At 39.7% G+C, this 21,250-nt stretch overlaps 1 protein-coding gene across 1 annotated transcript in view; it reads left to right on the plus strand.

Annotated features, from left to right (window-relative positions):
• Positions 1-21,250, plus strand: part of Lrrk2 (leucine rich repeat kinase 2) — a 138,154-nt gene that overhangs the window by 90,506 nt on the left and 26,398 nt on the right. Inside the window, exons 34-41 of the mRNA XM_070038884.1 lie at positions 2,227-2,414; positions 3,446-3,600; positions 5,278-5,424; positions 6,934-7,125; positions 7,729-7,875; positions 9,351-9,451; positions 14,573-14,763; positions 20,781-20,941. Coding sequence (XP_069894985.1) covers positions 2,227-2,414; positions 3,446-3,600; positions 5,278-5,424; positions 6,934-7,125; positions 7,729-7,875; positions 9,351-9,451; positions 14,573-14,763; positions 20,781-20,941 — 1,282 coding nt within the window. The remainder of the gene's footprint in view (positions 1-2,226; positions 2,415-3,445; positions 3,601-5,277; positions 5,425-6,933; positions 7,126-7,728; positions 7,876-9,350; positions 9,452-14,572; positions 14,764-20,780; positions 20,942-21,250) is intronic.

Below are 21,250 nucleotides of genomic sequence, written 5' to 3' on the forward strand. Positions count from 1 at the left end.
TGGTGCTGAGGAATCAAACCCAGGGCCTCATGCATGCAAGGCAAGGACTCTACTACTGAGCCCCTTTCCCAGCCCAATGGCATGTTATTTTAAGAAATAAATCTTCAGCCAATTGCTGGTGGCTCCTGCCTATAATCCTAGCTGCTACTAAGGAGGCTGACATCTGAGGATCATGGTTCAAAGTCAGCTCAAGCAGAAAAGTCTGTGAGACCCGTAGCTCCAATTAACTACTAGAAAGTATGCCAGACTAGTATATAAGCCTTGAGTTCAAATCCAAGTTTGGCCCTCTCCTCTGTTCCACAAGAAAAATGAACAAAGAAACTCCATATAGGCAAGAAAGGACTATAACCCTTCCCCTACACACATTTCCATGTGACTTTGGAGCATTGAAGTATACATAGGTGAGTAATATTAGAGTGAATATTTTATAGAGCATAATAAGGAAGAAATTTCTATCAGAATCATCCTTTTACCAAAAAAGCAGATTTCTATGACAACAATATTAAGGTTCCTAAAGATTCTCAGATTCTAATTAAGTTAGAACAAGTTCTTCTCATTAGCATACTCATTAGCATAGTTAGCATATCCCCAGACTAATTTAAGGGAAAATTAAACCAAGCAGTTGAACTAGACAGATCTAAAATGTCAGTAAAGTGGTCATTTAAATTTCTTATTAACTTAAAATATAAAGGCCATCATTCTTATGTACGTTGGAAAAATTGAAATATAATGTCATTTTCACTTAGGTTGAAAGGGAAGGAAAGCTATAAATAACCGTGAGAAAACAAGAGTGACTTTGTCTGACATCCACGAGCAAAAATAAATAGGAGTATTCATCTCCATGAATCACCAAGAAAAGGGCAGGGATAATTTCATAGTGTAGGAGGACTAATGAACCCCCCCCCCCACTTTCTGTGTGCCCTGAGCTGTTAGGGGGGTCACTAAACTTATTAAAGAAAGTTCCATTGAGGCAGGAAGAAGTTTGAAAAACTCATTTGAGTGTGTGATAAAAGAGATGTGAAGGAGACCTATTAAATGAATCAGATAGAACATGAACTTGTTTGCATGGTGATTTAGTCTGATAAAATGTGTGGGAGAAATTCAGAGGAAAGTTCTCTTTCTTCGAATAAGGGTACAAATTATCCAGATGAGTCAGTAGGTTAAGGGAATATTGAGAAGTCTTTTAAAAGTGATACAACTAAGATAATGTTTCAGATTTTATTGCTATGTGACAAGTCATCTTCAAACTTGGAGGTTTGAAATGCCAAGACTTCATTATTCCCAAGGTTATAGTTCTACTGGTAGAGCCTGAATCATTTGAACCTGGGTCCTTTTGAACTCAGTTCAAATTTTTAAACCCAGTCACAATGATCAAAGCTTAAACTATGACCTTCGTGCTGAAACCCACTGGGTTACATGTTAACAAAGCTGTACTGCAAATATACTGACCCAGACTCAGCAAATGGCACCCAGCAGCAAGTAGTAGTTACCTTGCGAATCATTCACCAGTGCTACTCTGACTTGCCTCCCATCAATGGATGACTTCTCTTGTTATAAGGCTGTTAAGCCACCAGGTACTGGTGGCTCATGCCTGTAATCTTAGCTAATCAGAAGACAGAAGATCTGAAGATTGAGGTTCAAAGCCAGTCTAAGCAGACAAATCCAAGAGATTCTTTATCTTCAACTAACCAGCAGAAAGCCAAAAGTGGAGGTATGGTTCAAATGGTAGAACACCAGCCTTGAGAGAAAAATTTAAGTGAGAGCAAAAGACCTTGAGTTCAAGTTTCGATACTAGCAAAAACAGAAAAATAAATAGGTAGAGTAGACAGACAGACAGACAGACAGATAGATAGATAAATGTCAAGTCATATTTCTACTGCCAGTCTATAGGTTTGATAGCTAGAAATATCCCTAAGGATAGATTAGTGATGAGACCGTAGTATATGGGCTGGGTTTTGTAATGAATGGTCTGTAATTCTATGAGAAACGGCTTCAAGTTTTCAGATTCAAGTCTGAACGATCCCAGTAAATTCTGATTCTGGTTTTCCTTATTTCATTAAAAAAAAATGGTTTCAGAAGGTGGTTGCTCCACTGATCTTCTAGGCCATATGGCTGGCAGAGAAACTAGGTTCTATGTTGTGCTAGACCAATTTTTCTCATTGCTTTTAAGAAATGCAATGCTTTCAAGTTGAAAGTCATAAGTATTCATGACTTGAAATCTTTCAGATTTTGACAGTAAAAGTGGAAGGCTATCCGAAACATCCTAAGGGAATTATCTCACGGAAAGATGTGGAAAAATTTCTTTCAAAGAAGAAAAGATTTCCAAAGAACTACATGATACAGTATTTTAAACTCTTAGAAAAGTTCCAGATTGCCTTGCCACTAGGAGAAGAGTATTTACTGGTTCCAAGCAGGTAAGATAACCCTTAATATTTAAATATCTCCATGGATATTCACCATCTACTGTATTATAGTTTTCATTGTCAAAGTAGCTTTTTTTTGATAGATGGACTAAATGCTTTTTGCTTTTAAACAACTTTGTAGTAATTATACTCTTAATGAAAACATTGTATGTAAAGATAGAGTGAATTATTCTGTGTCATTGCTATCTGGCTTACTACAGCTTAAATTATTTAATAAAGGTAAACATGGGAGATTAGTGTGTGTGTATGTGTGTGTATGTACATGCATCAATATTAGTTATTAGGTTGGGAAATTTAGGGAATATAATGAGTTTTCAACAGTCTTTAAAGAATTTATGACAAAAAAGAATTTATGACATTACAATAATTGTGTGTGTGTGTGTGTGTGTGTGTGTGTATACCAGTAGTAGAGCTTGAAGGGCCCTGGCCCTTAGCTTTTGTGCTCAAGGTTAGCACTCTACCAATTGAGTCACTGCTAGCCTTTTGGTAGTTAATTGGAGATAAGAGTCTCATAGACTTTCCTGCCTGGCTGGCTTTGAACCACTGTCCTCAGATCTGGAGTAGCTAGGATTATAGGTGTCAGCCACATCTGGCTTAGAGCTTTTTTTTTATTTCTGTATGAACAACTGGGAAATGTTTTAAAGTAACATACTGTTGAAACTGTCAATTATATTGATTGATGGATGACAGCCAGTTCTAACTATAGATGGACATTTTTTTCTAGGACCTGTGTTTTTCTCAAGTTTTATATAACTTTAATATTTGCTTCTGTATAACTCATTTCAATAGTGCACTAGGGCAAACAGGATGACTGAAGAATTATTGATGTCTACTGCATCTGAGCTGCATTTGCATTGATTAAATCACCACTGAGTGTTGGGAGAAAAATATCTAGCAAGGAAATAATTACAAAAGAGGGCAATTACTTGGAATAGTTATCTCCATTGAATTTAAGCGGTATTTTCATAAACATGCTTGTGTGTTTTCTAAAGTTCTATAAAGGCAATATCCTTTCTCCTTAGTTTATCTGACCACAGACCTGTGATAGAGCTTCCTCATTGTGAGAACTCTGAAATTATCATTCGACTCTATGAAATGCCCTATTTTCCCATGGGATTCTGGTCAAGATTAATCAATCGATTGCTTGAAATTTCACCTTACATGCTTTCTGGAAGAGGTATGTATTTTACAAAGGCCTGACAAATGAGGAAGAAAACATTGAAAATAATACAATATTTCCCTAGAGTTCACTTGTTTGAAAGGCAGCTGAATTCAGAAAATCAGCTCATAAAGCATCAGTGTGGTAAATATGAAAACACAAGAGCATAAAAAAATGTTTGTTGGCAAGAAAGCTCCTTAGGTCTAGAGTCAATTTTGTTTGTTCTTCATTTAGACTTAGTTTCAGAAAAGCCATGAATAGCCTACTTTCCAAGCCATAGCTAATGAAAAACAATAATTTTAAAAGGTGAGATTACTAGGAGTTATTGATTTAAACATACACACACCACCACTATTGTCACTGCTATCACTGCATCACCACAACTACCATTACCATTAACACTACAGCCACTACCACCACTACCATCAACGTCACATTATCACCATTAACACCACCACCACCAACATCACTACTACTACCACCATCATCATCACTATCACTAATACCACTACCACCATCAATATCACTATCCGCATTGCCACCACTACCACAACCACCACTATCAACATCACTGTCACTGTTATCACTACCATCAACATCACTATCACCCACTACCTCACCCACTACCCACACCAACACCAACAACATCACCACTGTCACCACCACCACTATCAATACCACCATCACAATCCACAGGACCACCATCATACCCCTGTCATCAACATCATCACTACCACCATCACCACTGTTGTCACCTCCACCAACACCAGCACCACCATTGCCACCACCATCACCTCCCCTGACTATCACCACCACCACTACCACCACCACTTACAACAATAACAACAAAGACATGACTATTGCACAATGAGGACATTTTTCACAGGTCCCCCAGGTGGTCTTAGCCAGTCCCCACAGGGTTAGAAAAAAGAATAAAGATGAATGATTACAATATTGTCTTTTCATTCTGAGATAGACACTATAACATACTAAAGGGAAAAATAACAGATTTATACCAATGTTACTGGTTTCTGAAATAAACCAGTATCTTATCTTGGCTGGAATTAATTAATACATTAGTAATTATGAAGCATTAGAATGAGCTTTAGTATGACTGTTAACATTTAAAAAAATGATGCATACTTACTTATGATAAATACCACCCATGTAAAACTATTTAAAAGCCTGAACCTTGCTGGGTGCCAGTGGCTCACGCCTGTGATCCTAGCTACTCAGGAGGCTGAGATCTGAGGATGGCGGTTCAAAGCCAGCTGATGCAGGAAAGTCTGTGAGACTCTTATCTCTAATAAACCACTCAGAAAACTGGAAGTGGCACAGTGGCTCAAGTGGTAGAGCGCTAGCCTTGAGCTGAAGAGCTAGGGGACAGTGTTTAGGCCCAGAGTTCAAGCCCCATGACTGACCAAAAAAAAGAAAAAAAAGCCTGAACCTGAACTGTACTTTAAGGTAATCTCCAGGCTACTAATTTATTTTATTGTAAAATTAAGGGAAAGATATTTAATATAATGTTTAATAGATATGGATGAAGAGTAATGTTAGCAATCTAGTATTTTCCTTCAAAATGAATACAACTTTATTATTCTTGCTTGGAGCATAGGAAGTAGTTTATGTTCCCCTTCATTTATGAAGTAGTTAATAGTTAATGTATGCATTTGGGTCCATTTATATTTTCTTCAGAACGAGCACTTCGCCCAAACAGAATGTACTGGCGGCAAGGCATCTACTTGAATTGGTCTCCTGAGGCTTATTGTCTGGTGAGATCTGAAATCTTAGACAATCATCCAGAGAGTTTCTTAAAAATCATAGTTCCTTCTTGTAGAAAAGGTAAGGAAACAAATTCAAAGCCTTGAATTGTACTACTAAAGAAATCTAACAATCTCCCCTAACCCTCACACAAAAAAGAAACCCAAATAAACAAAAAGCCCAACTACTTTCCAGAGTTGTACATAGTGGCACATGCATATAGTCAGAGGTAAGAAGATCATTTAAGCCCAGGAGTTATGAATCAGTCTGCAAAATGTAGTGAGATTTTGGCTCAAAAGAAAACCAAACAACTTCAACAACTTTCCAGCTATTTTCCTAGCTTTGTGACTGTGTAAGATTACCGAGATACCCAGGCATCTTTGGCTCTCCTCTATAATCCTAGTAATCTCAGTAAAATGAGATCTGAGGATTGAGATTCAAAGCCAGCCTGGGCAAGAAAAGTCTTCTTTCTTTCTAATTAACTACCAAAAAAGCCAGAAGCAGGGCTATGACTTAAGTGGTAGAGTGCTCGCCTTGAGCAAAAAAGCTCAGGGTCAGGGCTCAGACCCTGAGTTCAAGTCCCAGGACTGACATACTGGTACATAAAAAAAAAAAGATTATTGCGATTTTTGTTTGTTTGCTTAATATATATATTTTATTGCGAAAATACTGTACAGAGGGGTTACAATTACATGGGCAAGATAATGAAGATACTATACCGAGGGGTTGTAGTTACATGAGCAAGGTAATGAGTCCATTTCCTATTGAACATTGTTACCCCCTCCTTTGTTTTTCCCTTACCATCCCTTTCCTCCCCACCTCCCCAACTCCTCCCTTCCCCCCCCCTGCAAAGTTGTAAAGTTAATTTTCAACATAGTGTCTTGTATATCTAATTGCTACAGTGGGTCAGCCTGTATCCTTATTTCAGCATTTTGTTAGTTCCCTTCCCCTCCCCAAATTTGAAAAATGTATATACAAGATGCAGGGCACTGGAATCAAATACAGTGACAACAGGGGTTATACCATGGGGGAAGAACATACAAAGAAACAAAAAACACACAGTACATTATAAGTACATTAAAAACAACAGCAAGAAAGTGTCCCTATCTTGGGGTTCATCTCACTTAGCATCAGCATATATGGTCATATGTACATAGCTTTTGACTTCTTCTGCTTGTCCTAGACATATACTAGTTATTGCAAATAAGGGAAACCATGGGACCTGTGTTTCTTTGGGTCTGGCTTACTTCACTTAATATAATTTTTTCCGAGTCTTTCCATTTCCTAACAAATGGGGCTGTGTCAGTCTTTCTGATGGAGGCATAGAATTCTATTTTATATATATAAAAATTTATATATTTATAAATAAATATATAAATATATATTATATATTATACATAATATATATTATGATATATTATATTATAAGTATATATATTTATATACTTAAATATATATAAATATATATATATATATATATCTCACATTCTTTTGATCCATTCATTTACTGAAGGGCATCTGGGTTGGTTCCATAACTTAGCTATGGCAAATAATGCTGCGATATGTTTGTTTGTTTTTTGAATGATGTAGGCTGCATTCTTTTGGGCCAAGTTGTGGACCACATTGATTCTCTCATGGAAGAATGGTTTCCTGGGTTGCTGGAGATTGATATCTGTGGTGAAGGTGAAACTCTGTTGAAGAAATGGGCATTATACAGTTTTAACGATGGCGAAGATCATCAGAAAATCTTACTTGACGACTTGATGAAGAAAGCAGAAGAAGGTCTGCTTTAATACAACTTAAAAATATTCTCAAGGCATTCTTTTTGTGAAATGGCTTTAATGTGTAAAAGACTGCTCTAATCTATATGGAATAGTTACAAGATTATACATCCAGTTATAGTGTCAGATTAAAGAGATGGATTGTATTTTTTGTCACCAAGGAAGTCTTGTGTTCTATATTTCAAAGATGGTGATTCTTCTTAATAAGAAGAAATTTAACAATTTGTGGAGATAACATCAATATTTCTGCCATATGATAACTGCTTTGTAGATACAGAAAATGAAGAACATAAGTAGTTTCCAGTCAGCAATTATGTAGCCTAAGATAGTTCTAAATTCAAATATCTAATGGATAAATCTCAGGATGACTATCTCAGACCCTCCTTAGTTCAAACCCCAGTGCCAGGATACACACACAAATATACTCAAATTGTCTAGAAATATCTAGTATCAATAAGAAAAATCTAATGGGGTGATAAGACATGTTAAAAAAATAAGTCATTTTTTTCAAGTGAAATAGACATATATATATATATATATATATATATATATATATATCACCTTAAATATTCCTTTGTTAAAAAATCTTTTATGTATTTCTTAGGAGACCTTCTAGTGAACCCAGATCAACCGAGGCTCACTATTCCGATCTCTCAGATTGCCCCTGACCTGATTTTGGCCGACCTGCCTAGAAATATTATGTTGAATAATGATGAGTTGGAATTTGAGCAAGCTCCAGAATTTCTCTTAGGTAACAATGTTTATTATTTGGCACATAAATAACTGTGATTCCTTTTTCTTCTTCCAGTGTAGCAAATAGTCAGGCACCATACGATGTCTTTATGAGTCTTTTGTGTTTCATTTATTTGGCATTATGGTTCTCATCTAGGATGGTATGTTTTAAAGCAATTTCAAGTTTCAAATCTAGAATCCCCTTTGCACATGCTCAGGTAGCTTGAGATCAAGATGAAGCCACCGCCTCCCACCGTAGTGCTTTTTAATATATGGTCTACAAGAAATGCAGGTTATACTCACAGGAGTAATTTTTAGTTTTTCACACACATTACTTCTGAATATAAAATAATAGGATGACAATAATTGCTTCTTATAGAGATTTTGGAATGTACAGATAGTCACTTGCTAAAGATACGTAACTTTTGACCCTTGGAAATACCAGGCTTTCACATGATGACATTTCCTTGTGAATTTTCCTGGGTTCATTCACTGATATTCAGATGGAGGGGACATCTCCAGGAAGTACATGAGAACCATAGGGTTCTATGGCAATGGAAAGGGTTTATAGTCAGCTTCTCACACTTTAGTTCTCAATGTATTTTATAAACTAAGACCACAGAGGTAACTCTGATTCTCATCAAGGAATGGGGTAGCAAAGGTTCTAATAGAGGGTGAAAAGCATATTCAGGACATTTCACTTATTCCATCTTGTCCAGTGAAAAAAATATTCTAAGGACAATTACCTTATGAGTCTAACTGGATCAGACTTATTGAATTCAAATATGATGGTGATGATGATGATGACGATGATGATGACGACGACGACGACGATGCCGGTATTAGGTCTTGACCTCAGGACCTTGCACTCTTGCCTGTCTTTTTCACTCAAGGCTGGCACTCTACCACTTGGGCCACATATCAACTTCTGGCTTTTATGGTGGTCAATTGGAAATAAGAGTCACGTGGACTTTCCTGCCCAGCCTGGCTTCAAACTGTTGATCCTCAGATCTCAGACTACTAAGTGGCTAGGATTAAAGGCATGAACCGCCAATGCCTAGCTTAGGTCTTTCATTTTAAGCATCAGAATGACCTTAAAAGATGTTTTTGTTTTTCACCAGACATAGGGGAGGTGGAAGGAAAAGTAGTTTGAGCACAGACCAGGAATGTGATCTCTGAAGGTCTGTGACTGAGATTTGGAAGAGCTCACCAATGCAATGGACATATAATAATGTTTAGGAGGCATCTTGGGGCTCTTGGTAAAAAAACAAAGTGACAGTTGTGTGTAACAATAAATAGATACAGTCATAGGAGTGGGTTGGGGACACACAAAGGGAAGACAGAGGTTGGGGACAAGGTCTTTCTTTAGATGTGCCTTCACTGGCAGGGTAGAAAGCAGGAGAACAATGAAGGAATCTGAGTCCATGAAAGCAAGTGGCTCTGGTTTTTCAACTGTGCAACAGATAATTACATTGCCTTCTTTCTTTTCAAAAGGTGATGGCAGTTTTGGATCTGTTTACCGAGCAGCCTATGAAGGTGAGGAAGTGGCTGTGAAGATTTTTAATAAACATACATCACTTAGGCTGTTACGACAAGTAAGAAATCCAACATTATTATTATATGAACTCAGACCTTATTCATCTCCTGGAACTCTTCGTTTGTATGCAGTTGAGAAAATGCAAAAATAATGTCTGCATTTTCCTCAAAAGCGTGACTTTTGTTATGAAATTACACATTAATGGCTCATGCCTGTAATCCTACCAATTCAGGAGGCTAAGATCTCAGGATTGGATTCAAAGCCAACCTGGGCAGGAAAGTCCATAAGACTCTTAACTCTTAATTAACTGGCAAAAAGCTGAAAGTAGAGCTGTGGCTCAAGTGGTACAGAGTCCACAAAATAAGCCAAATGACAGTGTGAGGTCCTAAGTTCAAGCCCACCATTGGCACAGAAAAAGGTTTTTAAAAACTCAAAGAAATTCCACATTCACATTGTCCTTTGTTTTGGAGTCAAATCTATTATTTCTAGTATTGTTTATTTGTTTGTTTGTTTATTTATTTATTTATTTATTGTTGGTTGTGAGGCCTGAACTCTGATCCTGGGCACTGTCCCTCAGCTCTTCAGCTCAAGGCTAGAGCTCTACCACTTGAGCCATGGCGCCACTTCCAGCTTTTTCTGCTTATGTGGTGCTGAGGAATCGAACCCAGGGCCTCCTGCATGCAAGGCAAGCATTCTACCACGGAGCCACCTTCCCAGCCTTCTAGTATTTTTTTAAAAGAAAGAAAAAAACAACATTTTGGAAGTTTCTATAATTGTGATACTTGAATGTGATGTAAATTTTTTGAGGACAACCCACAGTCTTTATTGACTTTGCAAGCTTTGTATTCAAAATGACAGCATGGACCAGCAGCTAGGCAGCATTCTCATGGAAATCCTTACATAGGTACATTTGTGAGACCTATAAGCTGCCGTGTGTGTGTGTGTGTGTGTGTGTGTGTGTGTGTGTGTGTGTGTGTGTGTGTCTGTCTGTCTGTCTGTCTGTCTGTCTGTCTGTGTGTATGCTAGTTCTAGGGCTTGAACTCAGGGCTTGGATGCTGTCCCTGAGCTTTTTTACTCAAGGCTAGTATGCTTACCACTTGAGTCACAGCTCCATTTCTGGCTGCTTTGGTAGTTTATTGGAGGTAAGAGTCTCACAGACTTTCCTGCCTGGTCTGGCTTTGAATTGTGATCCTAGATCTCAGCCTCTCAGCCTCCTGAGTTGCTAGGATTACAGGCCTGAGCCACTGGTGTCCAGGGGGCATGGTTTGTTTGCTTGCTCACTTTGCCTCCCCACCCCATGGTTCTTTCTTCACAATAACCAACTAGCAAGTTTTTGTCTTTAGGTCCCTCTTTTGGATGCACATTTATCTTTCTTGTTTTTTCTTCTGGTTCACAGTGATAATGACTTTTGTTCTTATGAGCATGACTTCTGTGTATTTAAGAGCAAAAGGACAAATCTAATGGATGTTTGACATCACTAATTTGATTAGAGGTCAGAAATGTTAAGCTGAGTTGGCTGATGCCTGCAAGTCTAACTACTTAGAAAGCTGACATCTGAGGATCCTGGTTCAGAGCTAGCACAGGCAAGAGAGTCCAGGAGACTCTGATCTTCAATTAACCAATAAAAAAAACAGTAAGTAAAGGTATGGTTCAAGTAGTAGAGAGCCAGTCTTGAGTAAAAAAGCTAAGGGATTGCTCAGGCTCTGACTTCAAGCCCCAGTACTGGCAAAAAGAAATAATAATAAAAAGGAGGGAAGAAGCCGGGCACAGGTGGCTCATGTCTGTAATCCTAGCTATTCAGGAGGCTGAGATCTGAGGATCAGGGTTCAAAGCCAACCCTGGCAGGAAAAGTCCATGAGACTCTTATCTCCAATTAACCACCAGAAAGGCGGAAGTGGTGCTGTGGCTTAAGTGGTAGAGCACTAGCCTTGATTTGAAGAGCTGAGGGACAGCACTCAGGCCCAGAGTTCAAGCCCCATGACCAACAACAACAACAAAAAGGAGGGAGGAATAGAAAACTTTCATTAGTCATTACTCCCTTCTATGTGTGGAACTTTATTTATTCCCCTTTTCCTTAGTCTTTGCTGACCAAAGGATTGAGGAGAGCCAGGACGAGGAGGAGATAAAACTAAATCTGAATTCTGCCATCTTTTTTTCAAAACTCAACTATATTTTATACTGTTTATCTTTTTTGTTGTTGTTGATTGTGGGGCTTGAACTCTGGCCCTGAGCATTGTCCCTCAGCTCTTCAGCTCAAGGTGAGTGCTCTACCACTTGAGCCACAGCGCCACTTCCAGTTTTCTGGTGGCTTATTGGAGATAAGAGTCTCAAGGACTTTCTTGCCAGGTCTGGCTTTGAACTGTGCTTCTCAGATCTCAGCCTCCTGAGTAGCTAGAATTACAGGTGTGAACCACTGGCACCTGGCTGTTTATTCTTTTTGTTTTATCAAGAAAAATTTCTTGTGACCCAATCTTGAGAATCTTTGGAAACTTAAAAAATGTAGTTATAATATTTTAGTCTGAATAATGAAAAAAAATCATATGTGCATAAAGTATGCAGTGGTGTTTTTGATGAATAATAACAAAAGTCATGCTTCAGTTGTAGAAATAAAATGAAACATGGAGGCAAGTCTGTGAGCCAAATCTTCAATAATTTCTTTCCAACCATAGGTAATTTGTAATATAAATCCATTTTTTTAGCCTTACTCATCAGCCTTTAATATATATTTCAGATTTTGTAAGGGTGTGGCTTGGAGAATCCTGATGAAGAGCAAACACTTAAGAATCTATGCAAGACTGATTAGTGCATAAGTTGTAAAGCACTCCAAGGAAATGGTAGAAGAAACAGGAAAAATAGGGTTTGCATAATGTGCTGCTTCTTTAAGACATGGAGAAGAGAAAAGAAAGGGAGCCAGGTGCTTGGTGGTGGCTCATGCCTGGAATTTTAGCCACTCAGGAGGCTGAAATCAGGTGAATCAAGGCTCAAAGCTAGCCAGGGCAGTACAGTCTGCGAAACTCTTATTTACAAAATAAAATCCAGGCTGGTGGTGTGCTAAGGTGCTAGAGTACCAGCTGTAAGCAGGCAAGTTGAGCAAATGCCAAGGCCCTGGGTTCAAACCATAGTAGTCATGAATTGGAGAAGATCTGATATATGCTCTTATACCCTTCTCTTAACCATCAATGAGTAGCTTTTCCAGTGTAGAAACTGGGTTAGGCTTTTGACTGGCCTAGAGTAGTACAGAGTGCTAGCTGGACCTGGTTTCATAAGGTTTAACCAACTGAGCTAATTAGGGGGTGGTGGGATTTTATCTATTATGCAAATATGATTACAGTCTGAAGCTTTATTCTTGGAAAAATCTCACCCTAGGGTAGTCAATTTTTCTTCTTTAGCTTGCAAAATTCTCCTGGTAAATGCAGCTGGCACAGCTGCTTCTCATCTCCGAGTTTCTTCTGCATGGTGACAGCTCCAAAACATGACTCAGTTCAACATCAGATCAGGGGTAAATTCCAGCGGAATTACAGTTTCAGAATAAGGGAGAGTGGAGAAGAGAACCAAGTTCCTATGAAATTAAAAAACTGTCACCATAAAAGAATGTGTAATCTCCTATAATGGGGCCTAGACAATCTACCCTTTCTAGAAAAGGGTCAATTTCCACTAAATTATCACTTCTGGGTAAAGGGGAATATACAGAATATAGTGAGTTTGGAATTCAAACATAACGATATCATGAAGAAGTGTATAGTGTCACATGATGGAATCTAGAGAAGGAGTTTCAAAAAAATAATGTTTTGATTATCTTTAAGCAGTTGTACAAAGGAATTGCCATTCAACAAAGCACATTGTGAACACAAGCATCTTGGTCCATGTCATCCCTTTGATCATTCTCCCCCATCCTGCCAACCCCAGCCCTTCCCTCAATTTTCTTAATTTTGTAGGCTATGCAATGAATTTTATGACTGCATTCTCCTCCCTTCCTCTCTTCATTTCTCTACCTCCCCCTCCCCTTCATCCTATTTTCCCACTTTCAGGTACTCAATTCCTGGTGTTTATTTTGTTGGACTGTGAGTTAGCCTTTCTGAGGAATTACATCATTTGAGTTCTCCCCTGAACCTATCATATTTCAGTTAATACATTTGCATACATTTGGACACAACCCTGAAGTGTTTACTTATCTATTTATAAATTAATTCTAGTTTCTACATATCAGAGAAAAATGTGAATTCTTTGTCTCTCTGGGCTTAAGTTACTTCACTTAGCATAGGTTTTTGTTTCCAGGTCTAGAGAAGGAATTTTAGGCTGGAGAGCAGCTCTATTCAAGTTGCAGTGTGAAGGGGTCAACCAGAGCAATTAACTTGAGGCTGGATGGAGTTGGCCATGTGTTGGGGATTGAGTGCAGGCTGAGAATGGAAGGCCGAAGCAGCTGAGATGTGGGAACTATCTTGGAACCAGTTCATGGAGTTCTGTTGGATTTTCATCTATGATTAGGGGGAACACATACCCCATTTTCTTCTGGATCTAGGCAGTATCCTCAGTAAGCTTTGGCAGTGATAGGGTTTATTCTATACATCAGTTGGGGTTGATTAATATTGGTTGATTAATATTGGCTGAGTTAAGATAGATTCTCTAACTAGAACTTAGTAGATAAAGTTGAAAGGACCTGTTTGCATACCCACCTGAGCATAACATTCCTGAATTTAGTGCTCTGGTAAAAGTAGAGGAAAAGGAAACACAAAACAGAACTTAAAAATGCAATCATTATCCAGGTGCTTGTGGCTCTTTTCTGTAATCCTACTCAGGAGGCTGAAATCTAAGGATCGCAGTTCACAACCAGCCTGGACAGAAAGTCCTTGAGATTCTTATCTCCCATTTAATCACCAAAAAGTCCAAAGTGTAGCTGTGACTCAAGTGGTAGAGCACTAATCTTGAGTGAAAAAACTAAGGGACAGCATCCAGGCTCTGAGTTCAAGTCCCAATACCAGAACACAAAAATAAAATGCGATGATCATTTCAAAACAAGCCGCATGTTATTGAAAATGGTGAGAAGACACAGGAAGTGTGTGTTAATCCAATCAGCCAGAGAACTCCATGGTCTCAGTGTCCATATACCTGAGGGAAGGGAGGAAGAAACAGCTAAGAGCCGCCACTGTGGTGACAGCTCTTTGGTTTTGGACTTTTGCAGGAGCTGGTGGTGCTTTGCCACCTCCATCACCCCAGCTTAATATCTTTGCTGGCGGCTGGGATTCGTCCTCGAATGTTGGTGATGGAGTTGGCCTCCAGGGGCTCCTTAGATCGCCTGCTTCAGCAGGACAAAGCCAGCCTCACCCGAACTCTCCAGCACAGGATCGCCCTTCATGTGGCTGATGGCTTGAGGTAACGTGGTCCTGATGTTTGCAATGGCAACCTTACTCTCACGTGCTGAGAACACTGTTGCTATTGAATCCTATTCAGAGTTTGTTGTAAATCACATCAGTAAAAACTATTTCCTCCATCAACGTGTGTAATTTAATAAATAATAGTAAGAAGACAAACCAGGCACTGATGGCTCACACCTAGCTAACTTAGGAGGCTGAGAGATGAAGATCTCGGTTCAAATCCAGCCTGAGTAGACAAATCTGAGTTGACTGTTATCTCCAATTAACCAGCAAAAAGCTAAAAGTGGAGGCATTATTCAACTTGTAGAGTACCAGCCTTGAGCAAAAAAAGTGAGAGTACAAAGCCCTGCATTCAATTGTCAGAACTTCACACACACACACACACACACACACACACACACACACACACACACACACACACACACACACACACACACACGACAGTGTAGCTGTCTAATCATGGCTAATTAGAATAGAATTTAAAGCCAGGAGTCCTGCTCTGGTATTCATGATCTTAACCCTGGGCTGACCTCCTCCCCTAAAATGTTGACCAGGCTTCCAAGTACTCAGGAAAGGATCAGTTAGACAGTCCCAATAAGGGAAAATGAGGCCATACTTTGGAAGGGGACCCGAGTGATTTGCAGTGGGTTTTCCTGCCTCACAATGCATGTGTCTCAAAATCTGACTCAAGCCTGAAACATGATGCTAGATGGAGCCTTTGGAAAGCAGTGGGGTAGAGTTGAAAAGCTTTGGTATTAGAAAACAATAGGACTCAGAGAACCGACAGCTTCACACACGTAGTAGCTATCATTTTATCTTTCTGGTTCACACTTGGTTTGTAAGTCTGGAAATCAAACTTATGTTGTTGCCAGTACTGGGGCTTGAACTCAGGCCCTCGCTCTCTCTTGGCTTTTTATTTGCTCAAGGTTGGCACTTGACTGCGTGAGCCACAGCTCCACGTCTACCTCCTTGCTGGTTAATTGGCAATAAGAGTTCCTTGGATTTGTCTCCAGGTTGGGTTCATACTTCAATCCTCAGATTTTAGCCTTCTGAGTAGCTGGGATTCCAGGGATCTAGCTCCATGACTAAAATGTAATGTGAAAAAAGTTACAAGGACTTTTGTAATCATTGAAAACTTCCCAAGCTAAATTGATATTCCAGCCCTAGGGTTCCCCATCTCTAGTCACCCACGGGTCTGGGCTTGGAGTCAGGCTTCGTGCTGTCTTATTCTCCCATGTCAGACCTGACCTGTATGAAAACCTTTTTAGTTTTGCCACTGAAATGTACCACCAAGCACTTACTCCCCGCAAGTTCCCTCATTCACACCTGAATGGAAGCTTCGGTCATCCCTCATAGCCTCACTGGCCCCCCTGTGTTTTCCATTATCTTGTTGAAGAGCTTATACTTAAGCCAGGCACAAGTGGCTCATGCCTATAATCTTAGCCAAGTAGGAGGCTGAAATCTGAGGATCCTGGTTCAAAAGTCAGGCCCAGCAGATAAATCCAGTTAACCAGCCAAAAGCTGGAAGTACTGATGTGGCTCAAGTGGAAAAGTGCCAAACTTGGGTGACAGACCTAAGGGAAGTACCCAGGTTGTTCATTCCTAGTACACACACACACACACACACACACACACACACACACACACACACACACACACACACACACACACACACAGCCTGTACTTCACACAGCCAGAGTGATTTTTCTAACCTCGAATGGAATTAGGTCTTTTTCCTATCCTTAACCCTTCACATCCTGTTACAGTGGTCACTATGTATATCCCCAGGTTCCTGAATATTCCAGAGGCTTTATACTTGGACCTCAGCCAGGAATGTATGAGTCCCAGGTATCCACCCATCTCAATTTTCTTTCAGGTCTCTGATTATGTCTCTGATGACCTATGTCTCTCTAGCATGTGACTTTTGGTCTATGTGTGTGCGCTCATACAGGCACATGTATGCGCCAATACTGGGGCTTAAACTCAGGACCTAGAGCTTAGCTTATTCACTCAATACTGGTGCTCTACCATTTGAGCTCCAGCCTAACTTCTGACTGTTTGGTGGTTAATTGGACATTAGAGTCTCCGGGATTTTTCTGCTAGGGCTAGCTTCAAACCATGCTCCTCAGGTCTTTGCCTTCTGTGTTGCTAAAATTACAGGCCTGAGTCACCTGTGCCTGGCCAGTTACTAAGTGCCATGCTAACCAGAACTTTATATTACCTATCACTTCAGCACCTGGGATAATGGTCTTCACAGAATAGGTGTGGGCAGGGAGGCAGAAGAGGTGAAGAGAAAGGAAGGGAAATAGAGACTCCACATGGGATCCATGGATTGGAAGTGATTTACTCCTCTGCAAGGCTGTGAATAGGCCTTTCCTGCAGTATCTAGAATGTACATGGAATGAATGATAAGAAAAAGAGACCCTATGATCCAGCAGTTCTTCTGGGCATTTACCCAAATGACCACAAACAAGGCCATAGTAAAGCTATATTCATTGCTACATTATTTACCATAGCTAAGATATGGAACTAACTCAGATGCCCCTCAGTAGATGAATGGATCAAGAAAATGTGAGATACACACACACACACACACACACACACACACACACGAATGCTATGTTTCCATCAGAAAGAAAGACACTGCCCCATTTGTAAGGAAAAATCATACTAAGTGAAGTAGGCCAGACCCAAAGAAACATAGGTCTCATGGTTTTCCTTATTTGTAATAATTAGTATACATCAAGGATAATCTTAGCAGATGAACAGAATAGCTCAATAGTTAGGTACATATGGCCATATAAGATGATGCTAAGTGAAATGAACTCCAAGACAGACACAGTTTTTCTTTGTTGTTTTTAATGTACTATGTGATTTCTTTTTTCTTTTGTGTTTTTCCCACTGATGGTTTATCCCCTGTTGTCACTGTATTTGATTTTGGTACCCTGGGTACTATATATATGTTTATCTAAATCAGGGAAGGAAAGGGGAACAAGACAATGATGAGACAAAGGACAAAGGGGAACCAATGCAACAATGATACTCACAGGACAGTATATTGGAATTGATCTGTACAAATTGGGGGGGTGGCTGGGAGGGAGGGAAAGTGGGAGAAAAATGAGGGAGAGGGTGACAAATTGGACAAGAAATGTATTCACTACCTTACTTATGTAACTGTATCCCCTCTGTACATGACCTTGACAATAAAATTAAAATAATAAAAAAGAAAAACATAGACCCCCCCTCACAACCAAAGCCAAATCCAGAGGATATAGTTATTAGTAAGTTCTAGAGATTTTAATTGATTCATTGATTTAAATGTGTAGATTTCTCCTGGAAGGGTCCGGAAACTACCCAAAACAAATAAGTGATCAGGATGTAAGCATTTAAGGCAACATACCTATTTTTGAACACGAGGGGGAGCTTGTGGTCAGGCTCCTCTGTGTCACATCTAGCTCACTTTATTTGACAGACTGCAGGTCTTAGTTTTTTCCTAATTCTTCCATATAATACCCAGAGTGCTCAGTGATGAAATGAATACTTGATGTACTTCTTTTAGAAAACAGTTTGAAAAATACCTTCGTCCCTGAAACAATTTAATTCTAGTTCTCGGAAACCTGACGGTTATTTTATTTTATTGTGCCTGTATTGAGGCTTGAATTCAGGGCCTGAGCATTGTCCATGAGCTATTTTGCTCAAGGCTGGAGATCTACCACTTGAGCCACAGCCCTACGTCCAGATTTTTGCTTATTAGTTGGAAGTAAGAGTCTCAAGGACTTTTCCTTTCTCAGACTAGCTTCCGACCACAGCTTCCTGAGTAGCTAGGATTTCAAGCGTGAGCCACTGGTGACTAGCTACATGTGGTTTTGCATCTGCTCTGCATAGAACTTAGTATTAGGTACTGAAGAGAGGTTTGCTTGAGGTTGAAACTCAGTCTGGAGAGAGAATCAGCTCTTCTGCTACCTCTGTGCTGTTCTCTTCCTGCTTCCCTAACACCTCATATGTCAGTGAAATACTGAGCACATGGCTCTTCTAGACTGTGACCTTCAAGAGCAGAGAGACAAAGGTAGCAGTGCACCCCTTGGGGACTGGTCCTCACTAATGCTTACTAATAACACATTAAAGGAATGAACCATTTTATTTTTAGAGCAATTCTAATTTGGATAAGGAAGTTGACTTTCAATTATGAAGAGCTATTAATAGCTGTTAAAGCTCGGCACCAGTTTCATCCTGGCTATTCAAGTCTGAGCTCTGCCGATCATAGTTCAAAGCCAGCCTGGAAAGGAAAGTTCATGAGACACTTGTGTCTAGTTAATCAGCAAAATGCCAGAAGTAGAGTTGTGGCTCAAGTGGTAGAGTGCCAGTTTTGAGTAAAAAAGCTAAAGGACAGTACCCAGTCCCTGAATTCAACCCCACATATTGGCAAAAAGAAACAGTTATTTAAAATGGGCTTTTTAAAGATTAAATTCTATAGTTGAACAATATAACTAACCCTCCTTAAAGAATCTCTGTCTCCCTGCATTATTTCAAATTAAACTTAACTACAGTTTTTTTTGTCAGTCTTTTGGAAGTATTCTGAAGGAGACTGTTCTATAAATACCCTGAGAGACGCATGCAGAAGGAAGGATTTGGAGGCTGTTCAATGATACATGCATTGGCTTTAACTCTTTTATTCTTAATCTCTCAGCTTTTCTCTTCAGTTAGGTAAGAGTAGCTAATGGCTTTTCAGTAAAGCCTTTGGTAAATGTTTCTCTCAAGCTCATTACTTACTGTGAAGGTCAACTTTATTACCACATTTATTTTATTAGCCAAAAATATGTATATTGGAACGAATAGACCCAATGTCAACTATGTATACCAGAACAAATAGACCTAACTACGTCCTGGAGAAAGACGCTTCTGTATTGGGTGATGTGATGAAATGCTGCAAGTTCTCTGGGCCTTTCTGCAGTGGAAAGTTCTGGGGATCACGGCCTCTGGTCTGAGTCCTTACAGCAGTGAGTGGTACTATGTGTACTATGGAGTAAATTTACTAGGGAGTAAATATGTATGGCTACCATCTATATCCAGATATCATCCCACAAGCAAAGAATGGAAATTTACCTCCACTGAGCCCTGTGAGGAAATTTTCTTTTAAGGTGGATCACAAATATAGCTGATATATTGACACCAATCTTTTAGACCCCAGGTACAAAGTCCTGGAGTCCCAAGTTAGGCTAAGCTACTCACTCCCTTCTACCAAACAAAGAGACGTGGTGAAGGACAGAAAAAAATTTATTACTTGGCAACCAGGGGAAAATATCACTTTAGTGCATTTTCAACCATCTTCAAATTTATAGACCTCAGCTTCAGGTTAAATAGGGAGAAATGGGACAGCAGGTGAGAAAGGTATGCACAGATGTCATCACTTTATTGATGGAAGAGAAAAAGAGCAAGGTGGTCTCCCAAGTTTTTAGCTGATTCCTTGTGGTGTTGGTTTGGGGCTTGCACCTGAGGCCTGGACTCTATCCCTGAGTTCTTTTGCTCAAGGCTAGCACTCTACCACTGCTCAAGGCTTGCACTCTACCACCTTGAGCCACAGCACCACTTCTGATTTTCTGGTGGTTAATTGGAGATAAGAGTTTCATGGGGTTTCCTGCCTGGGTTGGCTTTGAACTGCAATCCTCAGCCCTCAGCATCCTCAGTAGCTAGGATTATAGGCATGAGCCACTGATGCCCAGCTCTAGTTATTTTTAAGTAAATCCAAACTAAGCCAGGTGCTGGTGGCTCACACCTATAATCCTACCTGGAGTGGTTATATCTTAAAGCTTCAACAACTCACGCATGAAGCCCTATCCATTTTTTTTTCAAAGCATAATTGGGCTTTGCAGTGTTTGAACTGGATGTTTTGACCCCCTTGCGCAGTATTTCTCAATGTACAAGATCAAAGTACGTAATTATTTGTTGTTCTGTAAAAAGGCCATCATATTCCAATTGACTTACATACTAATAAGCTTTCCTGTGCATTTTCTGTAGATACCTGCACTCGGCCATGATTATATACCGAGACTTGAAGCCCCATAATGTGCTGCTTTTTACCCTGTATCCCAATGCGGCCATCATTGCAAAGATTGCTGACTATGGGATCGCTCAGTACTGCTGCAGAATGGGAATCAAGACATCAGAGGGAACACCGGGTAGGAGAGACATTTCCTTGCAGCTTCTCTCTTCAACCAGTGTCTTCAGATGTGACTTACATTGCGAAGAGATAGTTATTGTTTTAGTAATGGTGACCATCACATTGAGTTCTTTTGTGTACGTACCAGTACTGGGGCTTGAACTAAGGGCCTAGGCACTGTTCTTTCACTCAAGGCTGGTACTACCATTTGAGCCATACCTTCACTTCCAGCATTCTGGTAGTTAACTGCAGATGAAGAATCTCATGGACTTTCCTGTTTAGTCTGACTTTGAACCAAGAGCTTCAGATTTCAGCCTCCAGAGTAGCT

This window comes from Dipodomys merriami, unplaced genomic scaffold (genome assembly GCF_024711535.1).
Source record: "Dipodomys merriami isolate MVZ:Mamm:240054 unplaced genomic scaffold, mDipMer1.0.p SCAF_10, whole genome shotgun sequence".
In the NCBI taxonomy this organism is placed as follows: domain Eukaryota; kingdom Metazoa; phylum Chordata; class Mammalia; order Rodentia; family Heteromyidae; genus Dipodomys; species Dipodomys merriami.